Raw genomic sequence first — 18,057 nt, 5'->3', positions numbered from 1 at the left:
ATGATAATAAAAAATAAATAAATAAATAAAAATCTGATAATGAATCTACCAGGAAAATCTCTGTCTGTAACGTCACTGCTCCCAATCACTCCCAATCTGTAGAATTTGGTGCTCCTTCCTGCAGTGTGGCAGGAAATTTGTTAATTGAACACTTTGCACTAATTAAATTTTTAATACTGGTCAATGAAATGGGGAAAAGAAAAGAAGACGAGGTTAGCTTAATGGAAGGGTTACCATTTCAGCTCAATAGTTTAATGGAGTGTCTTCCAATAAATACGTAGCTGTAGGAGAATAAAATAACTTGAATCAGTTATATCTTAGAAACGGCATACTTATAAGTCTGGTGTTGCTGCCCCACCTATATCCACCCGGATCTCCTCCTAACCCAGATGGAGAGCAGGTTTTTGCCATTTTAGATTTTTAGATGCATATTATCCTGCAGTTTCCAGCAAATTCTCTGGCAAATATGTGCATTACTTATCTGGTATTAGCTTTTTAAGCTAATACCAAAACAAACAAGCCCACATTGGGAGGGTGAAGGGGTTAAAGTGCAACAAATTACTGCAGGATTTGACTCAAGCATGAGTTGTTGTTGTTCTTTTTTCATTTTAGATTAATTTAAATAAAGGTGTGGTTGTTCTGAGTGTAAGAAAATCAGAAAAAAAAGTGAAATTCTTTATGAATTTCAGTCATGAAGATGAATGAAGTATCTATCTACCTAAACATTAGTGTTAACTAGACACGAGAATCTGTTAGTAGAGTTTAATGCAGGCATGAGAAACAAGTTTCCTTGCAGAATATTTACATTTGGTGTGCAGCTGTGTTCAGATTCAGCTGACAGACCTTTTCTCTTGGTGTGCCATTATTTTTAGCTTCTGTTGTTCCATCAGCTGTGGGAATTTCTACACATATGTAACTTAAACATCTGTAACTTCATTCATTCATTCATTCATTCATTCATTCATTCATTCATTCATTCATTATCCTAACCGCTTAATTCAATTCAGGGTTGTGGGGAAGCTGGAGCCTATCCCAGCAGTCTTTTTGGGCGAAGGCAGGGTACACCCTGGACAGCTCGCCAGTCCATCACAGCATCTGTAACTTAAACATCTGTAACTTAAACATCTGTAATGGTCCTAACTCAGCTGCGTTATTTGCATGGACAGCATTGTGTTTTAGATGGTTCATGTGCAGCTTCCTCTGAGACACACACGATGTGTTCACTGTCCTCAGGAATGTTGTTGAAAGCCTTAAAAAAAAGCAGCACTCGCTTCACTTTCAGCTAGTAACAGCATGACGCTGACAACAGCAGACCTTCTAGTGTCTGAAGTTTGTTAGTTCCATTAACAAATGTCTTAGTCTTTGCGTCCAGCGATTGGAACCAAAACTAGAAATACTTTCAGTTTTACCTGTGAGTTCAGGAAACTTCAGACATATTTAGCATCTCTTTAATGTCTAAGGAGAAAAACTACATATATAGTTTGCTATGTAGGTGGTGCTTTTAGCAAGTTTCACAAAAGTATGTCTTTGACCATTTTTGCCTTAAAGGAGCAACGCTGAACTTTGATTGTCTTAGTGAGGCGCTCCCTATCAACAGCTAATTCCGCATCCATCTTGTATCCCACATATACTCCAAGCTCTTTCCAGCCATTTAAAAAGTCATTCTGATACTGATTCTAGTCTTAAATCTTGCCCTGTCCCTTTATCTTTTTTCCTCCAATAATGTCCTTCTACATTTTTTTGCTGAAGCAACCACAGTGTGTTTTCTAAACAGTGAATGTGTTGATATCCAGTTGCTGGCACATGAAGCAAATTGCAAAACAAAACGCTGCAGTAAAATGATGCAGCGTCAGAAGAAAAAGATGTGAAGTGTGGTTTCTCAGTCTCAGGAAGCTGTTGCACGACGACAGCTCCAGGAACATGCATAATAAATGTCACTGCGCCATCAAAACAAGCCCGAGATGCATATTTAAGGTCGGAAAGCAAAGAATATTACTTTCACGTTTAGATAAGATAGTCTCTTTTTACGGAGTTAAGTAACACAGACTTGGGGGGAAAAAACCCTACGAGAGGGAAAACATCCTCATCTTGGACACTTCAGCCAGACTGGGGAGGCACTACAACTTCTTGCTAACGTCAGTGCTGTTAAAAACAGCCTCACAAAGCAACAACGTCTTATATGAAATCTGTGATTGCTGGAAACATAAATGTCAAGTTTTACAAGTGAGGGTAAAAACAGAAGCCTAAAGATGAAGTGGTATGAGAACGCAGTGCGGAGAAGAAATATTACAGTCAGTCTGGTTGTGCTGCTCCTTAGCATGTCCATTGTTTTTTTTACTGTTTTTTTTTCCCCCATCAATCAACTCAGGAATAAACAGTCCCACACAGCTCTGCTGCAGCTCTCAGACAGACTCAGGTGTGGCGTTCAGGATCAGAAACGCTGCACATCCGTCCATTTCAGGCAGGGAGAAGCATCTTTGATGGGAAAGTGCTCAGAGCTGAGTCGTAGGAGGTCAAATGACTATCTAACATCTGTCAGTCATCCTCCAACGAGCCGAAACCTGACGGCACCGCGCTCCCTCCTTCAGTCTGCCTCCCACATCACCTGCAGCTACAGTCACTGTGTTAGATTGCTGCCAACTTCTCAGCCTACAAACTGCACCTTCTTGTTTCGCAGTTTGCTTTATTCCTGCCTTGTGAGATATATCCTTTTTTGTTTTCTATTAAATCAGAATTCTGCCCCTGTTTAATGACATATTTGACAATCCATCATGTCCCTATCATAGGGGACAAGCTGAACGGTTTTTGGCATAACTAATGTAAAAGTTTCCACTGACAACCAGCGCTGAAGCACCATTTCTGATGATCAGAACGTTCCAAGCGGAGTTCATTCATTTGGATTAGGTTCTGGGTGTCAGTCCCAGACAACCACAATGACAATTAGCTCAGCTTCACCTCTTTCTGTCTGGATTTCTTCTCACTTTCAGAACCTTCGGTTACTGTCATTAAACATGTTTCTGTAAAGAAAAGTAAAGTTACATCCATTCTTGAAAGAATGTGCGGATGGGAATCTTGATGCATATCTAAATTTGATGAGGATTAAAGTTTTGGATAAAACCGTCTGCTAAATGACTATAGAATAGAATAGAATAGAATAGAATAGAATAGAATAGAATAGAATAGAATAGAATAGAATAGAATAGAATAGAAAGGGCTGAGGTGACAGTATTCAAGAATTTCTGTGTAAAGACTTTACTGCTTCATACCAAGAAGAAATGTGTAATATGGTTTCTTATATTTGTCATGAAAAGGAAGGAAAGTCCCTCATCTGTTGGTTAATACAGGATAACTTCTGTTTCTAGCACATAAAATAAAAAATGTGGAACTGCGTCAAATCGTAGCATCCTTGGGTTAGTCATTTTCTATTCTATCAGAACTTTTACTTCTTATTCCACATCCAAAGGCTACCTTGCATAAGCCGCCATTCTCCTAAAATCCCACTATCTGAACGAGATTTTATGAGAACTGAGACTTATGTGCTGAACACTGTTCAATGGAAACACCTGCAAATCGCTACTGTTGTCAAAACTTACTAAATGTAAAGGAAACACAGCTACAGTTCGTTCACACCAGAAGCCACAGAGGCCGAAGCACTTCTACATGCAAGAAGTTCGTGTAAAGACTCCCTGTTGGGACTAGTGATGTGTCCAGGGTGTACCCTGCCTCTCATGTGCATATCGCCGGGATAAGCTCCCGGATCTCTGAATGGGAATAAGCAGTATATAAAATGGATGGATGAATAGATGGGTACCAGTTAGATTTCCCACCTAGCCATTTACATGCGACAGACTCTTCATGCACTTCACTTTCTCAATTTTGATTTCCACTTTTTGTGTTCCTCAACACTGTTATTAACAGTATTTTCTTTTTTTTTTTTTTCTTTTGACTCATCCTTGTCCACTTTGCTATATATCTTGTTGTCGTCCCATCGATGCTATTAGAAATAATAAATACCTGAGACTACTTCTGAGATATTTTACATTAGATTGAATGATGTTTAAACACCTTCCACTTTCAATCAACAGACAGATGTTTGCAGATGTTCATGGTTCTTTTGACCAAGGGCAAAAACACAACAGAATACTTTAAGTTAAGTCCAGATAGTCAAGTAAAGATACCTTCCGAACAAACCAGAGTACTGTACAGAAAGTCCATAAAACCTCACAAGTTTCCATTATTATGAGCCGGAGGTGTGTGTTTAGATCTCAGCAGGCAAATAACCTTTTTACAATTCTAAAATAGTTGCAGCTGAAGTGCCGCGTGAATGAGGGCGGTGTGGGTGGAGGCAACATGCACACACAACTGAATAGAGGGTTAAATCCAGATCTGATGCCCACTTTCTGGTTCTCAATTCTCAACCAGTTCTCCACTACTTAAACGACTCTGTCCACACATTACTAAATCTAAATACGGAGTGTTTACACAACAGTTCCTCTCTAGCGCTGACCTGAATGAAATGTGTTTCAACAGCCAAAATCTGCTTTTCTGTGTACATAGAAAAGGAGTGATGGTACGTAAGGGCTCCCCTGCCTTTGCAGGGTCATTACTAAGATGAATATAGTGATTATAAGGATGAATAAGGTGTGATTATGAAGATGAATAAGGCGATTAGAGTCTTGTCACTTCCTCTGGGGCTGCTGTTCATTAGGAGGGAAAAGTTGTCACGGTATAACATACATGGACCCATTACCTTCTCGTCCACTGGGATTTATAAGCACACACCTGATTCTGCAACACCGAGATGCTAGAATATCGTACTTCCAGAACAAAGACCACTTGTGTTTATGTTTGCAGTTAAATGAACCCTTTTGGGTATTATGCATCTCTGCCAACTATAACGGTGGATTGTGGCTCTATGTTCTACCAGCATACCCGACTGCCTTTTGTGGGTTTCTGTGTGGAGTGGACACCAGCTTGCAGGCTGTCTTTGCTGGTAAAGTAACAGCTGCTGACTAACGCTGTGTCACTGAAGCTGCTGTGTGTCCAGGGGTTAAAAACATATCACCAGCTCCGTCCATGTGATCCTCCCCCCTTGTAGGGGCCCAGATAGCTATATCCATGGCAACCGAAGCGAACAGCTCTGATGTCCACATGGCAACGGCTGCTGTTGGGACTGAGGACGGGTGGGAGGAGGACATGGGGTAGATGAGTGAGGAGGAGGGGGGTTTGGATGCTGACGCACTATGTGGCTCGCTGGAAAGTTTGAGAATGCCACCCACTAACAAATCAAAGGTGGGCTTGAATCTCTGTCTCTAATACTCTCTTTTAAACTGCACCTCCTACTCAGTCGAGTCCTTCTGACCCTCTGCAGCCTCCTATCACTCTAACCTCCCCTTTCCACCATGGACCTCCTACGTGTTTGTGTCTCTTCAAACCTTTGTCTCCGTCTGCAGAGCTGTGGCAGCTGTGAGCCCATTTGATCACTGTTTGAGGGTGTCATGTGTGGGCAGGCCTGACCCGGATGTCTCTCTCCTCTGGTATCCACGAAGAAATGGACAGGTTCTGCTCACTTCCCGCCTGCAGAAATGGGCAGTGTGATGATAGGCATTATGAATACAATTCGAAGTGCTACTGATTTGTTTGTGCACTTCGCCTCCACAAGGAGCTACATGTAACTGTTGCACTGCAAGTCACTACTAAATGAGAAATTTTAGAAGGTTGAACATGATTTTGAAAAGTATTTGTGAAGTTTCCACTGAAAAAGGTCAGGTTTTTACTGCCTAAATCCATCCCAGTTGAGTCTTAAACAATGTTTAATACTTCATTTCTTTGTTAAGGTAATGTTATTTAAAAACAGCTTTCGTTCAATATAAACAGCTGAAGCATCTTTATCGACACAAAGACACTTAAAAGAACAAAAAATAGGCTGATTTTCATGTTAGTCATTTAATGCCATATTTATCTAAAGTTTGGGGGGGGTACTTCAGCATTTATTTGAGTTGAAAGCTTTTCTGCAACACCAAACTGAGGCATCATACATTCCATGCCAGCTACGATGGGATCCACAAAGATCAGTCATAATCTTGTTATTCATGTCCAAAACAGACAGTAATTAGAAAATCAATAAATATATGAAAGAAAATGCATTATAAATATTAGCTAATTGGAGACTGATGCCTTAAAATTAGCAGGAATTCCTCAGCAACAGGCCAGAAAACTGCCTTTCTAGATCGTAAGAGACGAAAATGAGCCTTTGCCTTTTTCTGCTCTTTAATAACCAGGAGCCAGGGGGCATGCCTCTGGTATCAGTACCCTAAGAGCTGCATCACAGACCTCTTTAAACCAGTCAACACCTAAACCTTGGAACACTTCCACAATGAGCAGAGTTCTGCTTCGGCTGGAGGTAATCCAGAACCCTGCACATAAGGGTGAACATGCTTGGGGAAAGGCTTTTTTTAAGCACATGAATAAAGAGCAGTGTGGCCAGGAACGGTGAGCCTTGTGGTTGTGTGCCAAAGGAGTTTGAAAATGAGCTGACCAAATAAACCATGGCCCCTCAGGACCAGACCCAGAGCCTTGCTGTGTTGGGATGCTATAAATCTGCATCCCTCTTTGCCACAACATGTCGTCCTCTCATCTGCACTCCACTCTTGAGTGACTCTCGGCCTCTCAAGACCCTGTGGTAATGAAGTGCTTTATGGCTGGAGAGGACTGGAGGGGCATGCAGGAGGCATGGGGTTAGCTCATAGCTCACTCCCTCTGCAGGGGGGGGCGCGCACTCGCCAATGGTGGCTAACAGATGAAGGGAAAAAAACTCTTAATAAACATAGAACTGGACTCCAGCTAAGGGTCCGACAGGTTTGATGATGGTTTCGATCGCAGCAGGATAGCTTGGCAACCACTGGATGTGGTTAACATCTGGATTTCAGCCTTTGTTTTTCATGTTTAACATTCAGAAAATTCCCATTTTTATCTGTTGATTCCAGTTGTACTGAAATATTCTTGTGAGGTCATCCTTTCTCTGGTAAGACTTCTCACAACGTGAACATCGCTCAAAGAAGATCTGATAGAGTCTCAATATGCTGTGTGGACCTTTTCGTGGCACATTTCAGCCTTTTTAAACTTAATTTAAGAGATAGAGGGAAGAAACCTTTATTAATCTCCATATCATATAAAAAATATCCCTCGCCAAAATGAAAAAACTCACTAAATATACTGCAAAAATGCTCCTTTACTTACATAAATGGGGACGACTGTTTTAAATGTTGCCTCATGTCGCTGCCTTCATACTTTAGTGCATTTTCTTTTTACATTGACGAGCTTGTTAAGTCAGTTTGTCCACTAGTGGGCAGTCATGGGTTTAGAGCTCGCTTCCATACTGGTTGATGCTGGTTGGTAGTGGTAATGCACTGCTGTATTGTTGTTTACAGCTGAGCAAAAGCACCAGAAGCATAATAAAACCACAACTTTTTTTTTCTGTTCTCAGTTTGTTAAGTGTCCTCTTCAGGTATTTTTTATTTGGCAATTTCTTTTTGTTTGTGTTATTTACAATTTCTGCTGTATTTGCTTCATTTTATGTGTCAAGTGACACATAAACCCCTTGAAAATGGACCAAATGATACAGGAGATGGACGAAACTGTCCGTATGCATATTCATCGTCTGCATTGAGAATAAATGGGCCTTTAGCCGAGGTCTGACATTTGCATGAGTGTCCCTGGAAATTGTGCACTGACAGTGTTCCATGTTGTTGGGAAGACAGGTTTTCATTAAAGGCTTTATTTTTATAAATGAATTAATCATAAATAAACAGTTTTTTAATGCATTACTTAGGTATAAAACAATAAAAATGGTGCCTCAGAAATGCAACAGAGTCAAGCTAGCTCTTGTAAAGCAGACTGAAAAGCCAGCTGAGGAGTTGCTCAGTTTGTTTTCAGATGCTCTGGAGTGCTTTCTCTTCATATTTTAACTTCAAAGTTCAGTGTAGGATTTTGTCAGTCAGTGCCCATTTTTTACATTTATTTTCTAAAATTTCCCAAAGTGATAAAATAGTTTTATGAGGTATTTTCAGGGCTCAGTTTGGTTTCACCACCAAACATCCATTTCATTTGCATGCTGTCAGTATATTTAGATTAATTTTCTAATGGGAAGTTATGAAGACTACCACTTCAAATATTTGAATATTGAACAAGATAAAGTTTCTTTATCTTGTTTTGGACAATACAGAGAAGCATATACAGTAGCTCTTCGTAATTTGTGGGAGTGGGGAATCATAAAAAAATTTTTTAAAAAAGAGTTTTAAAATATATTTTTTTTATATTAAAAAAAATTATTTTTTTTTTTCAAATACCAGTAAAGAATAATCCATTATAAAACTTTGGTCTTTTTTTTTTGTTTTTATTGATCTTTTTACTTGTCTTCTTGGGCATCATAGCAGCAGAATATTGGTCTGGCTACTGTGTTGTTGTTTTTTTCCTAATTGAAATTAAGAAAAATGATGAGCAAAAAAAGTTTTGGACATTTTTTTTGTTTTTGTTTTTAGTCTACAAAAATCAGCAACATCGAAGAATCATGAGAATCACAATTTAAATCGAATCGGCTCCCAAAAGATCGTAATTGAATCAAAAGCATTTCGTCACAGCCCTAGTAATTTGGTGCCCTGTGCTGAGAGTCCGGCGCAGAGCACACCTGACCCTTCTAGTAACACCTCTCCAGTTAACACCAGGATCTCTGGCATGCAGGCAGCTAGTATTAAATTTTTTTATTTTTTTTTTTTTAAATCGCACAACTGTAGGTGAGCGAGCCAGCTGCAGACCAAAGCTTACACCCACTTGATAACATTGATAAGACACACACTGCGCTCTGTGGGTTGCTGTTGCAGCTAGTTTGCCCAGACAGCTCCACTGGGAGTGTGTAATGTAGTCGTATGTAAACACAAGTCATCGTTCAGGAAATGTGCTCTGAGAGGAGACACAAGCATGTCTTCTCTTTCTGCAAATGCAACTTGTTTAAAGCTAATTTAAGCAGGCGAATTTAATGGGAACACATTGTTATTTCCAGCAGCAACTGGGGGGGGGGGGGGGGGGGGGGGGTTGCAGGAGATAGTGGGGTTACACCTACAGTATACACTGACACTCCTGAGAGCTGCTGAGCAACAGCTCGTTACCAAGCCTTCAGCCTTCAGCTAGAGTTAGCTTCAGTGAACTGAGAGCATCTTCCAGCTGATTGGTAGGAACCCAGTTTTAATCTTCAGTCTACTTATATCAGAGTGTCGAGTTGAAACACCGTGCAGCTCTGCTAAACTCTGGAGAGCTTTTTAACAGTTCAGCTATTACTGCAATACTCAAACTTTATGCATTCCCCCTCCCACTCCATTTTCTCTTTCCCTGTCCTTCAAAACTGCACTTACCTGTCCTTCCTACATTTATCTCTCCTCCTTATTACACTTGCCGTCTCTCTGATTTCCTCATCTTTTTTTTTTATCTCTCTCTTACGATTGTTCTAATTGCCACAGGACCTGTTGATGAAAATCAATGTTTTTTTGATTATGTGCCAGAGCTGAGTCAGTAGGAGAAATGATTGGTCCACCGGATTGTGCCTAAGAAGGATTAGTGGGTATATTTGTGAGGAGGTTCCCACGCTCATTCTGAAAGAGTTTCTGGTGCACAAACTCTGCAAGTGTGTTGAAAAGAAAATTCATTTTTCATAATTCAGTGGTCAAGAGAGGAAAAGTTGACCCAATCACTCACAGCTGTTGTAAAAGCTTGAAAAGAAGAAAGGATCAATGGTGTGAGAAATACTGAAATCCTTCCTCAAATTGAGATACTTCCAAGAAATTATGTCAAATTTGTAAAGTTGTTCCAAAAGTTAGTTAAAAGCACAAGAGACTGGTTAAGCAAGTAATCTTTTAATCCCTTTTTTTTTTTTCAGCAAACTAGTATTAAAGTTTATATTAATCCTTTCATGGCTGAATTATTGAAAAATCAGACATTTTTTTCAAACAATATTTTATTTCTACTGATGTGCAGTGATGCGTTTTGGTTTAAAATTATATTTTACTTTATACCTTTTTTAAGATATCTACTTTAAATTATATCTATAAAATATCTTCATTACACAAATATAGCCATAATATTTTTCTGTTCTCTCCATCACTGCGATATTCTCAGATAGATGCCAGAATGGATCCCCAACAATTACACCATTTTATGAAGCTCACTCAGCTCTCCATCCAACAGGTTAGGGCTTCTCTAAGAACAGCTAAATCCTGGCTTCTGGCTGCACCTACCCTTGTGTTTACCCTGCATTCCTCTGATAAATGACCTAGACAGATGACCTCTGCGATCCAGGTTCATAATTACTGGTCATACTAATAATCTGTAGCTATTCGTTGCTCTTGTTGGTTGTTAGGTAAAATTTAAAAGCCACAACATCAATACAAACTTCAAGGGTCTGTCTGTGTGGTGATCATACAGTATTTATATACACATCAAATTTTATGATCAATTTATTTCTCAGTGACTGACAGTGTATTGGATGACTCATTCATTTCCAGTGAGGTTACCTGTGAATATACTGGAAATTAGTGTAAAATAATAGGTGTCTACTATACAAGGCCGGATTGTCCAATGGGCATTATGGGCACAGGCCCAGGGGTCCACGCCCACTTGGGGCCTTGTAGGGCAAACACCAGCAGTTTGGACATGAAAAAAAATGTACATAAAAGCCAGATAGTTACACCACAGTGTCTAGTGTATTTCTATTGGTACTATTGGCTGAGAGATGTTAGAAATGTGGTTTCACAGTGTATCATTCCCACTTTTTACACTGTTGCAGTGGGTAAGGGGGCCCCTGGAATATTCTGGGCCCAGGGGCCTGTGCACTTTTAATCCGGCCCTGCCACTATAATAACCACTACATGAAATTATGTTTTAGTAGAGTTTAGTTTTCTTTTTTTTTCTTTTTTTTTTTTTAATAAAAAAAAAGGTGAAATTTGATTAAATTTCCTCCACCTAGCCCGTTGTCGTCATCTTGGGAGGCTTAATTATGTAGTGACGGGGTTCAGGAACCTTTATTTCAACCACTGCAATAACAAAAGCTTCTGCTTAACCAAACAGAAAAAACAAACTTAACATCTACATAAAATACAGATTCTCTGGACTGAGTTAAAGTGGGGAAATGTTTTGGAGGTCTGAACAATCAAAACTTGAGTTTCTAGGGGGCAATCATGGATGTAGCAACCTCCATGCTTTAAAAGGGAGCGTGGCATAAGTAGCGTCATGAGATCACCATAAACACTGAACATGTGACGTTTTGGAGCAACATCTTCTATCATTCAGGAAATATCTGCACTGGGAAAACCTCGCCCATTTCAGCAAAGCAAAGTTCGCCAAATTCTAATAAAATAAGAAACGATAGGATGCTGTTCAGCAGCTAAAATCCTGTATTTACCAAAATACTGATGCATTTCAGCTTGAACTTCACCTGGACTTCTGCAGGTTGTGAACATCAGTGTGAGATCAGATCCAGGACGCTTTGATGTCTCATTTCTGTCAGGTGTCACTCTCTCTAATGTCTGAGTGGTCTTCACTGTGGGGGTCCCCCCCCTCTAAGCTGCATGTGGATCATTCACAAAGTAATAACTGTACCCCGCTGTGCCCATCATGCCTCATTGCCAAAACCTCTGCTGCAACACCTGGCACCATGGTAACCAACACCTGTTTCCCTAATTAGAGGGACACTGGAGGGAGATAAGATGAAGAAGTTAATGAAATGCTAATCTGGTCCAATCAAACGCTCCGGCATCTGCTTCCTCACCGCAGCAGCGGGTCGTAGTAATGGCCACCTTATGGGTACCTCCCCTGGCAACGCCACCCTCAACGACCTCATCAGAGCTAAAACTCCTCACATGGAGAGCAGACGGGGTGGAGGATAGGGGGGCTCCTTCCTGGGTGGACAGAGAATCTGGACGGCTAGGTGTCAGCCAAATGACCGAGCATTAAGAGATGAGGTTCCCCGTGCACTGCAGCTGGAGCGGCTCCAGGTCGCACCAGCTGCACCGCTCTTGTTTACAAGCCGCCAACTGCTGCAGGTCTTCTCTCTGAACAAAGAGTCGCTGATATGAACTCTTTTTATGTGCTGTCTGCTCTGGCCATTAAAGAAACTGCAAAGTGACATTGCACCTCAGTAGGAACTCGTCTGCCAGATGTTTCCTCAAAATCCGATCACAAAGTGCAGAAAGACCCAAAAGATTCAGATTAACCTTAAAGCGTGAAAATGACTATGTAATCTGAACATGCTGGCTTTTTTTTTTTTTTACATTTTTATCCTTTCACCTATAAAAAGTCATCCTTCTTCGGTTTGTTAATTAATCGATTTATAATTCCCGCGCTTGAATAAAAAGTCATTTTTGGCTCAGCTGTTTTGGAGATGTCAGCTTGTTTGAATTCTCCTGAACTCTGTTTTTCCCTCCAGGAAACTTCAAAGGGATGTGTAAACAAATAGACCATTTTCCAGAGGAAACGGACTATGAAGCAGACCCATCTGAGTACTTCTTACGTGAGTATGCTCCCTCTTTATTTCCATTCAAAGAAAAACAGACATTTCCAGCATTTTTGGGTCTTCAGACTGAAGCGTGTTGCCTTTGGAAGCTCTTGGCCCGTGCATCAGGGCTGTTTCTGCCTGCTTTTAACATGAGGCTGGCCAGACTGAGCCTTGCCAAGCAGCTCGTCTGTTTTTACTGCTCTGCTGTGTGTAACATAACGTGCAGTGTTACAGTCGGCTGTGTACCCTGTAAACACAGCCATTGATTTCTGCTCCCTTTTCCTTTGTGCAAGCAAGACAGAGATGCTCGTCAAACTCATTTGCTTACTAATCCTAAAAATCACAATCAGTCGGAGCTGGTGATGTACTGTAGCTACAGTTTGGTCAATACATCAGTAAACATGTCCGAGATGAAATTTTAACATCTCATATTGCATTTTCTTTTTTAAACACAGTGTTTGAATAGTAACTTATTTATATTGTTGTGTGCACTTACAGTACTGGAGCTGATTGTTTCTATGGTCACTGTCATTGTTGCAACTGATGCAAGTAGAAAAGGTTTCTATGGTTACCCTCTGCTCTCCTGTTTATCTCACAGTTGGACAGAAATGAACAAGAATTTGTAAACGATCAAATACTTTTACATACTTTTTTCTTTAATGGATAAATTAGATTTTATCCAATCCAATCCAACTTTATTTACAAAGCGCTTTAAAACAACGAAGTTGGCCAAAGTACTGTACACAATCCCAGGCTCAACAACAGGATACTACAGAATAAAAAAGATTTGCCAGTTTACTGCTGTGCAGTATTACATAAATATATATATATATATATATATATATATATATATATATATATATATATATATATTTAAGGTATTTTAGTTTCTACTTGTAATCTCTGGCTGTAGTAAAGTAAACATTTCTGTACAATACGGTGCAAAAGTTTTTAGCCATGTCTAAAATATTTCCAGGAAAACTACAAAACTGAACAAGCTTAAAGGGTGAATATTTGATCTGAGCAGCTTTACTCTTCAACACACTTTGTACCCTTGCAGAAAAGCTTCCTTGTCATTTTTTAGTTAGTCTTCAGTAAGAGTTTTCCAAGCTTCTTGAAGAAAAGCTCTTTGGACGTTGGCTACCCTTGTTCTTTTTTCCCCCCTCTCTATCAAGACGATCCCAAACTGGAGGATTCATCCATCCATCTGACCTGTGACTGACTTTCAGCCCTGCTCTTGAGTCATTTAGCCTACTGATTTATTCAGATACAGTGCTGGAAATCATTTTTGAGCCTTCCACCACTCCATTTGTTGTACACTTCTCCAGCTCCCTCATTTTCCTGAAGGGCACACAGTGCTGAGGTGAGGCGTGCACGCAGGCTCACATCTAAGGACCAGGTAGATACAGGAAGACGATTGACTTTATTCTAAACAAACCAATAATGCTGCCAAGACAGAAACTCTACAAGCTGAAATTCAAAACACACAGGAGACCAGGGTAGGATTTAGAGAGCCGCACACTGTTGACAGAGTCACAACAAGGATGCAGCGCAGAAACCAGGGAGTATTTAAACTGTGGGAACTAACAGCCAACGAAGGGCAGCTGCGATAATTTCCTGATAGAATCCAGGTGTTGGGCTCAGCAGAAAATCACATTTAATTAAAGCAAATTATAAAACCAAACAGAAAACTAAAATGTGACCTGACAACAGAAATAATTAAAAAACAAAATGAAATATTAAAACAAAGCCCTAAAATGAATAAATCCCACAGAACAAGCGCATGCTGCAAGTTCTCGGCTTAGAACTGCTGGGATTCATCTTGTTGGTCAAAAAATTAACATTAAATCCTGTCAAATTGTTTCTTAAATTTATTTTTTGGTATGTCTTATAGATAAAAACAAAGAAATGTGAACAAGTGTTTTTTGTGACAGGCTGCTGGTTACAAAGAGTCTAAAGAACCCATTTAAAATGGATTCACGGCTACCTGCCTGTGTAGAAGCAACACAGATTCTTCCTTTAAGATTTTGTATGTTTCCATCATTTATTGGTCATTTTAGGTGGCCTAATAAACAACAACAAAAAACATTTCTCTGAAAATGATGACAAAACTATAGGCTACAGGAAAACTTTGAAAAACCTCAGAAAACCTGGAAAACTTGATGAAGACTGAATTTCCCTTTGGGGATTAATAAAGTATTTTTCATTAAAAGAATGCTTTCACATGTTACTTGTGGTTTTTTTCTCTAATTTGTAAACGATATTGAGCTTGAGATACAGTACTCTGAGCAATATTTGAGTTTGTATGAAGTCTGACAGTGTATAAAACTGTTGTTTCAGGTGAAAGTAGAAATGTGTTTATGTACGAGTATTTCTGTACACTGTTTTATACAATGTATACTTTATATATTCTGTACACTGACAGAATATGTGGGATGTGAGTGTAGTGGCTTTGGTTTAGTGTAAGAACTGAATTAAGGCCTTTACACAACGACTCCAAATATTTCACACAGTGATGAAATTCTGTCCAGCGATTTTGCGAGTTTTAATTTTTACAAACTGAGGTCAATTTCTCTTAAAGGGGATATTGCATGCAAAAAAATCACTTTTCTAAGTGCTTACAATTGTCATGTGTGACATTTTAAGTCACAGACAAAAAACAGATTAGCAGATTTTAAATTAAGTGTCTGAACAGCTCATTTTAAAATATCCATTTTTATGATGTCATAAACTATTAAGCCCCTCCCCTGCTGGCCTTCAACACCCTGATGTCCGTGTGTGGTTTGCTAGAAATAGAAATTTGTACAATTTCTTGTTGTTGGTTCGCATCGGTCCTGGTGTGTAAAGGCTTGAACATGAAGAGTACTACACAGAGCACACAGAGTGGACGTCACATCCGACATTAGACAACCCTAGATGCCTCTAAAACAGGGATCCTCAGTCCTGGTCCTTAAGGGTCGGCGCTCTGCAAGTTTCAGAAGTTTCACTGCTGCAAGCTCTGCACAAGTCTGCTAATTACCCATTGATTTTAATTAGGTCTGTATGATAATCACAATAACAGCGAAAAGTTCTTTTCTTTTATGGATGGATGTGCAGAGATTTTCTATACGTATCTGAAAGTAGGTTTTTCCATTGTATAATGTTGGAGTGGCTTTTTAAAAGTATTGTTTTCTTTGTGGGAGTAAGTGCTTTAGATTTGTTTAATTGTTCAGTTAATATGATCTCCATTAGTTAAAACTCCATTATAGGAGCAGTCGGCTGTTATTTTTGGGGTGAGAGACAACAACATACTGTGCAGTTACTGCAGTCCAAATACACTTTTCAGGGTGCATGCAAACACCGAGCGCCACAGTACGACATGGAGGAAATCTCGGAGATATAGTTTGTGTGATCAAACCTAACATCAAGCATAAAAGCTACACACTCACAGTGTTTTTTTTTTTTGTTTGTTTTTTTTTTGTCAATGCATCCCAGGAATCATCTGTTGTCACAGCTAAAGAATCATAAAGACACATGCAACACAGACCACTTCCATCTACTCTATAAGCATTAACTCTATCACTTAGAGCTACATCCTTACCACAAAATATGTATTCTCCTTCTATTTGATTTGTTTCATGAGTTTAGAATCTGCTTCTATTTTCTCAGCTTTAGAAGTTTGTGATTATTACAGAAAAACATAGTGTATGTGTCTTTCTGAACCCATTAAAACAAGGTGACTGACTCTCATCACATTCCAAGAGGCAGCAGTGCAGAGAAGCCCACAAGCAAGCAGACTTGTAAAAGAGAAAGGAAAGACCATCCTACAGGCGGGGGTGGGGGGGAACCATAAACTCTGATTTACTGGCTGTGGTCCACAGGACAGACTGTTTAGGCTGCCAGCCATGGTTCAAACTGGAAATCTGGATCCAGTTCATGTCTTTTTATCCTCTAGTTGGAGCTTCTGTCAGTTTTAGAGACTCCCTGGTTAATGTTTTGGTAGTACAATACAATACAATCAGACAAACCACTGACTGAAACAAGAACTGATAAATACTTTTAGATCATGAGCTACATCAGAGAAACAACAGATGCTTCTGGATCTTGAGGATTTTTGTCCAATATCAAAGATAGCTCAGATTAATTTTTGAACAAACTTGTTCTTTATCACATCTCATTTGAATAACAAGGACTACAACATGTATTTGTTTTGGTAAATCAGACAGAGCAAGATTAGTTTCCAGTTTCAGTCTGTTGATGTCCCGAGTCCCAGCCAAGCCCGTGCTGCCCGAAGTGATCCGAAAGCGTCCGTCTCCTTGTCTTCATCTGACTGCGATGGAGAACTCAGAGAGTTGAGCGGTGCGTGCCAGTGCTGGAGATTAAGCCCAGCCAATTAGGCTGCGTTTGACTCAACGCTCTGAGCGGTTGTTCCCGTCCGTCTGTGCCACGGAGAACCGTTATGATAACAGCTCTAGTAATGATTCTAACTATGCCGAAGCCGTGGTGATGGCAGATCAGACTCATAATGAGGCATCTCTCAGGCTGGGGATGACAGTTGAGGGGCAGAGGCCACGCTCTGGTCCTCGCACCGCCACCACTTGTCTGCGCGTGCGGGATTTCTGAGTGTGTGTGTTACCCCTCTTCTCAGGCGGTGATTGGAGGAGAAGGCCGCAGTGCTCCCAGTGGCTTGCCAATTAGGACACTCACATCCATAAATATTTCAGCCTCCTTCTTATATAGGTCAGGCCTCTCTTGATTGCTGTCTCTCTCTGCATCTCCTCACCCTCACACCCATAGTATTGCATGTACAGTACTGATTGTCTTCTCAGCCATGATGACTCACAGCATCACACTTCTTAAACATTTTTCCTTGGGTGCATGACGAGGTCACGGGGGGATCAGGCAGCATCTTGCTGGATGCCGTTCTTTACATCTGCACATTCCTTTTCCACCGACACACCTGGTATTTCCATAATGAGGAGTTACACACCGCCTCCGGGTGGACGGAGAAGAAGAAAATCTGCTGTAACACGCAGGCGAAGGGAGTTATGCAACAGAAATGATGTCACTTCAGGTGAAAGCCCGGTGGATGTGACATCACTGAGGAGCTTGCTGGTCCAAAAATCAAAGGGACGTGCTGGTGATGTCATCAGAAGAAAGAGGAAGATATCTGGTTGTGTAGTTGCCAAGCAGGAAAACACACAGATCTGACTGGATTCTGCTAAGAATCACAAGCATTGATGAGGTGTCCTAATGCCAACATCCACACACTCACAAATTTAAACAAACGTGGCAAATAGCCGTAGCTGTGTGTGTGTGTGTTTGTGTGTTTGTGTGTCCTAAGCTCTCCCAACAGCAAGGCAGTTTGCACATCCACACTGGGTTATATAAGCCAGCTGAGACACACTAAAGCGCCAGTGGGTTTTTAGATCATGCCGTGTTGGAGCTCCCATCATCCACTGCTCTGCTGGGCGCTAAGCAGCTGATAGAGAAGAAACAGGAGAAGAAAACGCCCAGTTATGCAAGCTGCTCATACC

The 18,057-nt window shown here is 40.4% G+C and overlaps 1 protein-coding gene across 1 annotated transcript in view; it reads left to right on the top strand.

Moving 5' to 3' along the window:
* The window catches only part of cacng2a (calcium channel, voltage-dependent, gamma subunit 2a), a gene marked incomplete at both ends in the record, with an annotated part of 78,359 nt that overhangs the window by 38,839 nt on the left and 21,463 nt on the right, over window positions 1-18,057 (top strand). Inside the window, one exon of the mRNA XM_079252411.1 lies at window positions 12,473-12,556. Within this exon, the coding sequence (XP_079108537.1) occupies window positions 12,473-12,556 (84 nt within the window). The remainder of the gene's footprint in view (window positions 1-12,472; window positions 12,557-18,057) is intronic.

This window comes from Telmatherina bonti (assembly GCF_933228915.1).
Source record: "Telmatherina bonti genome assembly, chromosome: 14".
Lineage (NCBI taxonomy): Eukaryota > Metazoa > Chordata > Actinopteri > Atheriniformes > Telmatherinidae > Telmatherina > Telmatherina bonti.
Note: the sequence above shows the minus strand (reverse complement) of the source record. Positions and strands in the feature narration are given on the sequence as shown.